Below are 11,861 nucleotides of genomic sequence, written 5' to 3' on the forward strand. Positions count from 1 at the left end.
CTTTAACAGTTCATGTAAGTCATTTATTATGAAGACAGGGATGTTAAAGTGACATAGTCTCTGTTGAGACTTAGCTCTGCCGATCTACAAGTTTTAGTTGGTAGAGAGACAGAAATGACAAAGGGTCAACTCAGGGTAACAAAAGTAAAGACCTATAGGGGAAAACAAAGGGTCAACTCAGGGTAACAAAAGAAAGACCTATAGGGGAAAACAAAGGGTCAACTCAGGGTAACAAAAGAAAGACCTATAGGGGAAAACAAAGGGTCAACTCGGGGTAACAAAAGAAAGACCTATAGGGGAAAACAAAGGATCAACTCAGGGTAACAAAAGAAAGACCTATAGGGGAAAACAAAGGGTCAACTCGGGGTAACAAAAGGAAAGACCTATAGGGGAAAACAAAGGATCAACTCGGGGTAACAAAAGAAAGACCTATAGGGGAAAACAAAGGATCAACTCGGGGTAACAAAAGGAAAGACCTATAGGGGAAAACAAAGGATCAACTCGGGGTAACAAAAGTAAAGACCTATAGGTGAAAACAATTTTCCGGAAAAGGTCCCATTGTTATATGAACTGTCTTCGGTTATTTTTTGTCACACGTTTGAATTTTTCATATTGTCATTTCCAACCTACATGTATGATTTATTGTGCCCCCCTTCAACGCAGACGGGCCTATGGCTTTGCACCTGTCAGTTGGTCAGTCTGTTGGTAGACCACATTTTGTGTGCTCAATATCTTGAAAACATTCACTTGATGATAATGATATTTCATATGTGGGTTGCTTATGAGTAGAAGAGGACCCCTATTGTTTTTCAGGTCAAATGGTCAAGGGTCAATCCACTCTGGACATAGGAATATACTGTCTGCTCAATATCTTGAGAACCCTTCAATTGACAGACATCAAGCTTGGTACATCATAAGGAGTAGATGACCCCTATAAATTTTGGGTTCACATGGTCAGAGGCAAAGGGTCAAACTGGACAGAGTAATATATTGTCTCCTATATTTTAAAAATTATTTGTTTGATTGGTAGCAAACTTGGTACACTGGTACATCCTAAGGAGTAGATGATTCCTATTTATTTTCAGGTTACATGGTCAAAGTTCAATCCACTCTGGACTTAGGAATATATTGTTTGCTCAATATCTTGAATTGTTTTGGCATTACTTTCAATAAATGATGCATGTGTATAACCCTTTTCAATTTTGCACCATATATGTTTCACAAACATTTCTTTTTAATATCTACATTTTGCTATATAGTCAGTTAAAGAGCTTTTAAGCTCATGTGACTTGTTCACTATAAATCGTTGACTTTAAATAAAAATTCCTTACATTTATACTTACAAAGTTGAAATTAACCTTCAAAGTTGGCCTAAACAGCATTTTTCCCTTTTAAGCAAAGATTTTGACTTGAATTTTGGCTTTAAAGTTCTTCAAGGCAGGCCTGCCCCTACGTTTTTTTTGAATATGTTGATAGGTTACAATCTTGGGAACAATTTACAATAATTTTTAGAGGCACCCCTTCCATGCAGTTGAAATTCACAAAAACATGACAAAAAATCAAGGGAACTTTTTTTAAAACCTGGTTCATATTTACACAGGTATTTGCTTAGGATAGCTGTCAGGTACACCGCTGTCACTGTATGCCGATGTTCCTTTTTGTCATCAATTCCATCTCATGTAACACTTTTCATCTAGATTTTGCCTTTTCAACATTTTTTATATTTTGTATAGAAATATGTATATTTTCCTTCAATAATGTTTGTTCTTTATATAAGATGCATGTTCATTGAGCATTTATGTAAAAGCAAATTCCCTGTACTCAAAAGCGATGGAGTGGAACTATATCTCGAGGTAACAGAATTTGTTCCGAGGACAATAATCATTCATTCTGTGTTACTCGGCTCATTATGATGATGACTCAGATGACCTATTGTAATTGGTCAGCGTCTGTCATTGTCCATTTTTAATTTCTTAATAAATACAATTCCAATTCTTTTCAAATTTGGTATGAAGCATCTTCGGGACAAGGGGGACATAAACTTTCAGGACTCCTGCATCTCTGTGGCCTTAGGAGTAGAGCAAAAACTGTTAAAAAATTGAACAATTTTCATAAATTTTCTGTTTCCACACATCCTATCAAGAAACTCTATAAAGTGTAGAGATGTAGAGTAAGAAGGTCTCTACCAAAATTGTAAATTTCATGATCCCCAGGGTTATAGAGCGCCAAATTAACATAAACTCAAATAATTGAAGATATCTTTAATTATTTGAAGATATCATCAATTCAATTATTGCTCTCTTTAATTGAATTAATGCGCGCATTAAATCAATTATTGCTCTCATCAAATGAATTAATGTGCACTTCAATTCAATTATTGCTCTCATCAATTGAATTAATAAACGCATCAATTGAATTAATGAGAGCAATAATAGATTTGATGCGCGCATTAATTCAATTATTGCTCTCTTCAATTCAATTGATGCGTGCATTAATTCAATTAATGAGAGCAAAAATAGATTTGATGCGCACATTAATTCAATTATTGCTCTCTTCAATTCATTTGATGAGAGCATCAATTTAGTAGAAATATTGCTCGCAATAATTAATTTAGAGCTCGGTATAAATAATTTGATGATCTCTTTAATTCAATTGAAGATATCTTTAAATCATTTACAATGCTTTTGTATAAGGAATTAATGCACGCATCAATTCTTTTAAAGAGAGCAACAATTCAATTAAAGATATCATTAATTCAATTGTGGATATTTTGAATTGAAGATATCTTTAATCATATAGTTGCTCTCTCTAAAAGAATTATTGTTCTCTTCAAATGAATTAAAGATATCATTAATTCAATTGAAGAGAGCAATAATTGAATTAATGCGCGCATTAAATCAATTATTGCTCTCATCAAATAAATTAATGCGCGCATCAATTCAATTATTGCTCTCATCAATTGATTTAATGCGCGCATTATATCAATTATTGCTCTCTTCAATTGAATTGTAGCGCGCATCAATTCAATTGTTGATATCATTAATTCATTTGAAGAGATCATTAATTCAATTGAAGCGCGCATCAATTCAGTTGAAGAATTAATGCTATCATCAATTCAATTAATGCGCGCAATAATTCAGAATTGAAGATATCTTCAATTATTTGAGTTTATGTTAATTTGGCGCTCCATACAGGGTAGAGGTTCTTACTCCAAGGCGGAGCCAAACTTGACATATAATGTTCCTTTGTAAAACATTTGAAAAAACACATCAAAGATGCGTATGGCCGAGTTGCGGTTTGGAAAATTATGCACGCTTGCATTCACACAGTAAAAACATTAACATATTTAATATAGTTTATAAGTATGAAGCTTTGAATGGCCACAATAGGTATTTGTGTGATAATGACCTTGACCTTTGGATTTCAAAAGCAACATGAACCTTGAATGTCATCAGGATTTGAAGTCTGATAAACATGCACCAGCAAGTTAGAGGTAAGCTCAAATCTACAGTATATAGTGAAAAAGAGACCTTGACCTTTTGACCACAAAATAAATAGGAACTTTCCTCTTATGGATGTGATCAAAATATGCAAGTCTGACAAAAGACGCACCAAGTAGTATGAAAGTTAAGAGACCGGACAAGCTCAAATCTATGGCATTTTGTGACTGACCTCAAAATAAATAGGAACCTTCCTCTTTTGGATGTGATCATGTTATGTAAGTCTCACAAAGATGCACCAAAAAGTAAGAAAGTTAGAGACCAGACAAGCTAATTGTGGACACTGGATGCCCATCCTTCGCCAATTTAAAAGCCGAGATTTGCTACGCAACTCGGCTAAATACATCTTTAATGCTATTGATACTAAATCAAAATTTAGAATTTCAGGTAGCCCTTTACCAAAATTGTAAATTCAGTTTGCTACATGTTTAAGGGTAAAAATAGATTTAATACATATTCTTTAATGACTGCTAGAGCCCTGAATTGGGGTCTCAATATTCACCACATGATAGAACTTCGATTCACCACATGATAAGAGGCGTCCATGCTCATTATAACCAAGTACAGTTTTTCTGCTAGGTATTCTGAAGTAAAGAAGAAATTCTCTACTTACTAGTTTGTGCCCTATTTAGCCCCACCTTAAGGCCTGAACCTCTGACCCTTGGGCAATGAATTTCACAATTTTTATAGAGGTATCCATGTTTATTATACCTATGCACTCAGTTTGTCTGTTACATGTTAACTCAGGAGTAAAGAAGTTTTCTTAAAGACACGATTTCTCTATGTCCTATTTAGCACTGCCCTGAATCTCTTACCCTGAACTTAACAGTTTATATAGAGGTATCCATAATTATGCACTCGATATGTGTGCAGAAGATTATTTTTGAAGACTGCACAATTCTTTAAAGTTTTGGTCCCACTGTAGGAGTGGGTGGGTAATGGCTAAAAATTCAATTTTTTCACAGTCGCACACCATATCCATAAAGATACTATGTACCAATTTTGGTTGATTCGTTTCTGAGAGCAGGTTGAGAAAATTATCAAAACTTTACAATGATGGAATGACATGGACAGCAATAAGTCATTCTGGTAACCCAGGTGATCAACACAAAGTGCAAATTTATGACATAGAAAGCAAATTGTGCACTCGCATGTTCTATCAATAAGAAATCACAATAGTGTAATTTAACAGGAATGTTTATTTAACATAGAATCAAAGTACTGAACTTTAGCTGCAATACTGTAGCCCTCTTAGACCCCCCAAATATGTAAATTAAATAAAAATAAACCAGAGTGCCACCAACGGTACATAGTATGCCCGTGAAAAGTTATAGGGTGTTTTTCTTGCACCATGATTTGGAGAACTTGGCTTCAGGTAGTATCAGCAATCATCAGGGTGCGACATACTTTCTTTGCATCGTAAAAACAGACAAATTATGTACTGTCTATGATATATTTTCACTGTGCATAAGATGTATGTGTACCAAGTTTGATGGTCCTAGCCCCAATGGTACGATGTATCCTGCTACTACGACTTTCACCTTAAAAAACAATAGGCATCCTCCACTTGGCATAGGGTGTATATATAATAAGTTTGACAGTCCAACCCCAACAGTATATTGCCTACAAGGTTTTCCTACTAAGTGATACTTTGACCTTCAAAAAAAGGCTTTCTTCATTTGGCATGAGGAGTATGTGTAACGAGTTTGACAGTCCTAGCCCCAATAGTTCAGTCTGTATTGTGCCTGGAAGGTTTACATATTAACTGATACTACAACTTTGACCTTGAAAAATAGTAAGCATCCTCCTCTCATCATGTTGATCAAATGTACCAAGTTGTAATATCCTAGAGCTTGTGGTTTGGTCGGTATCCTGCCTACAAGGTTTTCCTACTAAGTGATACTACGACCTTGACTTTTGATATTGAAAAACAAAAGGCGTCTTCCTCTCATCATGTTGATCAAATGTACCAAGTTGCAAAATCCTGGAGCTTATGATTCAGTCTGTATCCTTCCCACAAGGTCCGAACAGACAGATGGACAACGCCATACCATATACGTCCTGTCTTCGACGAGCGAATAAAAATTGGAGAGATTACATTATTGCAGCTAAGCAATACTGTTAACAAAATAATAAGGCTAACAAAGTGTATGTAGCCAGCTGTGTCACATGCGGATTCATTCTACTATCTTCTTTCGCTGATTGTGCCCTATTCATCAAATATTACATGTTTTGTAAACTAGAAAACTGAAAAGTGAGAAGGGGCCCAGCAATGAATATTTTTAAATATTCGCAGTTCCATAACTCTGTAATGAGAAAACTGAAAAGAGTCTTCCTCTGCCTTAAATTAGAATTATAAAATTTATCAAAAGGAATTAAGTTGACACCCGGACAGAGTGATTTCTATAGGGCACCTAAAAACCCACAGCCAAAGTGTGCAATTGTCCTTAATTGAACCTTGCATCTGAATGTTTTCTGTCTTAATTTCATAATTTAGCTCTTTACACTTGGGATTTTTGAAATGTAGATTAACATATTTAGGATGCAGTAAGGAATCAGAAATAGGCAGAGCAAGATGCTTCTGAGAAACGGCGTGGCACAGGAATTATTATAGTGATTAGAATCTTCTCTACCCTATAATAGGTAATTTTGGCATGTTGGAAATGTTTGCTAATTTGAATGAAGATTGCCAATAAATGTAAAATTTCCATTCATATGACTTTAAAGCAATTGTAATGGCATGAAATGAAAATTCACCAAGATATAAAACACAAACATATCCAAGTAAAAGAAAACACAGATTAATATTACATATGCCAAAACTAACCTGTCTACAGAGCATGTATATTCATGTAACTTTAATTGTAATAACAACAAAGTACTTTGCTCTTATTCTAGGAGTTTCTGTATTAAACAATTTTATTTATAATGATTCAGGTGATAAAGTTGTTTACAAGTTTGGCATGACAAACATTATTTTTTTTAGAATAATGTTCAGAGTGGTAAGCTAAATGTGCACTGAAGAAACAGTCACCATTCAATCATTGCGATAGCTTATAAAGGTACAAAAGCTTAAGCAAATAAAGACTCGCACTCTTACCCTAGAAATATATATATTAAAAAAGAATAAATGTATACTAGCATTTGTATACTGTAAGGAAAATATATTTAATTTGGACAATAGATATTGCAAGTAAATTTACTAAAAGAACAAAAAAACTGGAATCTTGAGTTAGATAACTAGTCTTCCTCTGCCCAATTCAGGTCATCTCCCCATCCAACTGTGTCCTGAAATGAACAAAACCAAAACAGTCTTTAATATATACATTGTATAGTTTCATTTGAACAATTCATTGTATTAAAGTGAATACCACTGTGTACAAGCCGATGACCATAGTATATATTACGGCCATCAAAATATGGCAGCTGTCCTCATCGGTAAGAATTTTATGATCACGATTTCAAACGATGGATTATTCATTTGCATCATTTTACGATAATTATCAGTATCCAGTGGAGTATTCTTAATGTTAGTCACTTTAGTTGTCTCCAAAGCAAGCTTATTTATCAATAAAATGACCTCCAAGTTTTGTAGTATGATCACCATAAGAAACAATGTTTATCATTTTAAAGAAGACCATAAATTTTGAATTTGATGACAGTATACTATATATCAAATTTAATTGTGTATTGAAATCAATTTACAATTTACAATTTACAATTTAAATTAGCCTTGGTTTTGTATCTTGACTACCCCAAGAAGTAAACCAGCAATGGCACCTTTTTTGTACGAGTTATTATGAAGGTCACTTTCACTTCTTAAATTCTAATTCAAAATCAGAGTATATGGTCATCATAAATATTTGTTATGATTATCATAAATATTTGTTATGGTCATCATACCACAAAACTTGGAGGTCATTTCATCAATAAATAAGCTTCCTTAGAGAAAACTACAGAAACCCATCGGAAACTGAAAATTTTCATAAAATGATGCAACTGAATAATCAATCGCAGTGAAATCAGGATTATAAAATTCTTACCAATGAGGTCAGCTGCCAATTTTTGATGACTATAATATATACTACGGTCATCGGCTTGTACATAGTGAAACTCTATTTTGGGGATGAAGGCATGCAAAACTTTCCAATGCATGTTAATAAAAAGGAAAAATATTGGTGATCCCAAGCTACACCATTATAAATGTACATGTACCACTTTTTGTGGAATTTTTGACTTTTTTTATTTCATTTTTCTTTCCACATACAGAGCACTGTTGGAGAACATGATTTACATTGCTACCACACAAGATAGATCAATGGTAGATAATCTTCAAAATGCTCACTATTATGAAATAAAAGAACAAGCACTAAAAGGATTTATGTTTTCAAGGAAAAAATGATGACAAACAATAAAATGCTTCATTTATGACGTCAAATGACAAGAAATGGGACAAAACTGGTTTTAGATATGATCGTAGTTTTGTCACACAAAAATTGAAGATGGAAATCTCCAAAATGGAACTTGAATTTTCACAATTTTCAGGGCTTAAAATATTACATGTAGCTTTTTACCAGCTGACTGTTTTCATCCATATTGTAAGACAGATGACTGGAAGAGACTATTACAGCTGAAGAGGAAGAATTGCTAGCTTCATCTGGTTGCAGTGTTTTCTCTAGAGCTTCCCCCTTCTTGATCACTGGAGTTAAGCCCATGTCCTTAAAGAAATCAACTTCCTCATGAACTGGTCCTGAAGTTGACGTGGTTGTCGATTTGATTTCAAATTCTGCACCAAGTGGAGTGTTTTCTTTTTTTGACACTTTCTTTTTAGAAGATTGCAATTTCAAAGCAGTTTTTCCTGGTTTAAGGGAACTAGATTGTTTATCATTGGTAACAAATTTACTACTTGAAAGGTTTGGCTGTGGACTTTCATGACTAGATTTGCTAGGTGAGTCACCATCTTGTATAAAAGATTCTTCACAGTGGTTGTAAAGTTCCTTGTCAGATTTCTTTCTAGACTCTGTAGGTGAAGCTGGCTTTGTATTGGATGAAAAGTCATCCATCTTATCATCCCAGTCAGACCAATCCTCCTCACTGTTGTCCCCAGTCACGTACACATCAGGATCCAGACGATCGTCATTCCAGCTACAGAAAATAGCAAGTTTCTAACAGTAATTTCAAATACAGGTAATCCTTAAAGGGAACGTAGGGTCAAAAATCAAATTTTGATATGTGAAAACTGGTACCATGCAGATAACAAAATCTAGCATAGAAAAAATAATTGCTGCTGATAACAAGATTTAATCTGTCATTTACACTGAAAACTGAGCTGAATGGGAGAATCTCTTATCATGGCGGCTGATGACGTGTATGCGGCAATTCATTACAACTGCTGTGCCTATAGCACTAAATGGGTTACAGAGTATCTATAATCTAAATGTCGGGAGTTCAAGCGAAATTTTGCACTGTGGTCAAAGGAAAAGGAATACATGTATCTACCTTTTAGCATCCCTGATCTCCCCCCAAAACTATGAACATTGTGCAATAATTGGATACATAACCTTGGAAATGAATCTTTTGTTTTTGAACGGCATTTTGAGAAAGAGTCTTTTAAAGAGGATATCAGGGTAAGTACCAGTTATATTTGCTTTTTACTCAGTAAATACTAATAATTCTTAATATGTATAACCAGAGTTTATTTACAACAAACGTTTACTTATATAATAATTTTCTAATTTAATATATCCTTATCCATTGAACATTTTGTACAGGTTAAATATGAAGGGATGGGTAAACACTGCTTTTTAAATATTGTAAAAGTTAAATTAATATCTATTTAAGTTAAGATATTGGGATACACACCAAAACCTATTAAAAAGAAGATGCAGTAACTAAAATATTTGATGGCAGCAAGCCTAAGAAAATAAGAGAAAATAGCTCAAAAAGATGAGGAAAAGCAGGATACATGTAATACTTTCAAAAATCATCACAGCACTAGCACATTTTGTATTATACAATTGTTTTTAAAGAAATTGAAAATGTACAAGTAAACAAATGAAGTATAGTATATATGAAGTAAGTATATATAATTAATTAGTCATTATTTTTCAGCTAATCCATTTTCTTTTGAAAACCAATGAAAACTCATATGCAGAACCTATTGACCAACCTGGACTATCAGCATCTAAGGAAACAGGTAATTTGATGCACTTCTCTATTAAATGATTAACAGTTTTACAACCAAGGTCATTTTAATTCCCCCTGTGCAGTTAATCTTTCAAGTTTTGACATTTACGTGGCAATTACTGCAGGGGTGTAGTGATAATCAACTGATTTGTGCTGTATACAGGTTCACATTGTAAGATTCTCTTGTAAACAGATGTACTAGTAAATCAGAAAGAGAGAAAACTACTATGAAAAATAAACTCTTTGTTGTGTGAAGTACATGTACATGCACTTTCATGAAAATTCATTACTAAAGTTATAAAGTAATGGTTTGATTTCATTTTTATATTTTCAGCTCAATGAAGGCATAAATAGTGACAAAAATATCCCACTCTCAATCCATATTGAAGAATAAATCAACTTTGTGCAACATATACAGATAGAATTGCCCAGTCATTGTCCATCATATGTGCTAAGGAATGTTCAAGTGAAGAATGAAGAAGTGAAGATAATGAACAATCCTGTATAAAGAATACAATATTAAAAGTTTAAGAATTAAGAGTGTCGTTTTCATCAATTTATCCCAATGCACTAGTGTTTTCTTTTGAAGCTGCTAATAATTCCTCTTCATTATAATCAGGCTCATATTGATATCCTTTGCAGTCAGACATGATCAGATGCTTTCACTGAGAGGCAATTGCCCGGTATACGTCATAAACAGATGGGATTGTGGGAAATATCTTAAAGAGCGATAACTTTATCTTGCAAAATGGCAGCCTCCAGCAGATGATGTGTAGCTATATTTAATAGCCGATTTCTACACAACAGATTAAAATCAAATGGAAATAACCAGTGGACTTAATTACTAAATATTTAGTATTTGAAATGTGAAAATATTTTTTTATACCCTACGTTCCCTTTAATTAGGGTCCTGCATGAAATATAACAAAGCTGTATAACTGTTTGTCCATCAATTAACACTTTTATATAGCATAGCGCCTAAAGAATTTCCCCCCTATTTTTTGTTTTTAAACAAATTCTATGAGAGAGAGACGAACAGATTTCCCCAGAGCTGTCATAAAAAGTTAACTTTTTATTTATCATGTTTATAAAGCAACAATTTTAATTAAAATTTAATTGAAAATACATGAGGGTATGAAATGCGACACTTTACGATGGCATACTTTATCCAGCGCATTACTAGCACTTCATGAAAAGTATGTCAAAGTGAAGCGTTGCACTTCATTATCCTCATGTATAAAAATAGACAAACTATATTTATCAAGTTTCGCTTCCTGGACACCGGACTATATATATGTACTATTTTGTTTGAAGAGCATTAAAAATTACCAAAAAAAAAATGCAGATGGCGAGAGAGCAATACGCCAGTTTCGAGATACGAACTCTTCTGTGTAGGAGGTGCATTTAGTGGAACTGTGAATGACTAAGTGGGACAGAGTGGACCTACAGTCAGCGAGAAAGATGATGAAATGTATTAAAAGCGGCTTCTCTTTTAATATGTAAATGTGGGAAATACAAAATACTATCGAAAGAAATGTTTTACTAATGTGGAAACATAAAAACAATGTAATATTTGCAAGTAATGTCTTAGATATGGTACTTATGACCAACGAAATAACGTGATATGATAAGAATTCTAAGTATCTAATTACTCCCGAAATACTTATAACTTACTTAGTTTGTGTATCAGTCGAATTCGGGTGATCTAACAAAGTATGAGAAACTTACTGAGTACATTCACTTACGCAGTGATGAATATTGGTCCCACTCCCGCGTGTAAACAAATTGTTTCGCGCCTCACTATATACGAGAGTTCTCCAAAGGGAAATAACTCGGGTGTATCTCGAAACCGGCGTATTACACATGGTATAACCCTATACCAATTCACAAAACCCATCAGACAAATCCTTTCATTAAAACCTGATCTAAAGTGTTTATATGTGCATTAGGGTGAATTAAGTCACAATTTCATAACATTAGTATGGTCCCCTTTCCATAATTCTGTTTACAAGCTCTATACAATGAATGTAGAGAGTGTGCGAACATAAATGTGGGAAGGGGACTATAGATTTAACTTGCGATTTAAAAAAGAGGGCCGCCATTTCCAGTTTGTTGGGTTTTATTAACCTTTCCATCAGTTTTGTAAAGAAGAATTTCCGATTTGTAAGTTATCAT

At 33.9% G+C, this 11,861-nt stretch overlaps 1 protein-coding gene and 1 long non-coding RNA gene across 4 annotated transcripts in view; one reads left to right on the forward strand and one right to left on the reverse strand.

Annotated features, from left to right (window-relative positions):
- Window positions 1–4,679: 4,679 nt before the first annotated feature.
- Window positions 4,680–11,861, reverse strand: part of LOC125678583 (protein-associating with the carboxyl-terminal domain of ezrin-like) — a 34,089-nt gene continuing 26,907 nt past the window's right edge. For both annotated transcript variants that reach the window (XM_048917145.2, XM_048917146.2), the window contains 2 exons: window positions 8,075–8,645; window positions 4,680–6,788 (listed from right to left, as the gene is read on the reverse strand). In XM_048917145.2, coding sequence (XP_048773102.2) covers window positions 6,741–6,788; window positions 8,075–8,645 — 619 coding nt within the window. In that variant the 3' untranslated portion in view covers window positions 4,680–6,740. The remainder of the gene's footprint in view (window positions 6,789–8,074; window positions 8,646–11,861) is intronic.
- Window positions 8,641–10,746, forward strand: LOC130051699 (uncharacterized). 2 transcript variants are annotated; one of them, XR_008799984.1, is made up of 3 exons: window positions 8,641–9,127; window positions 9,342–9,696; window positions 10,021–10,746. It is a non-coding gene; the product is annotated as an uncharacterized LOC130051699 (long non-coding RNA). The 2 variants fall into 2 exon arrangements; XR_008799985.1 differs by having other exon boundaries at window positions 9,612–9,696.

The sequence above is a fragment of the Ostrea edulis genome, chromosome 2 (assembly GCF_947568905.1).
Source record: "Ostrea edulis chromosome 2, xbOstEdul1.1, whole genome shotgun sequence".
Classification (NCBI taxonomy): Eukaryota; Metazoa; Mollusca; class Bivalvia; order Ostreida; family Ostreidae; genus Ostrea; species Ostrea edulis.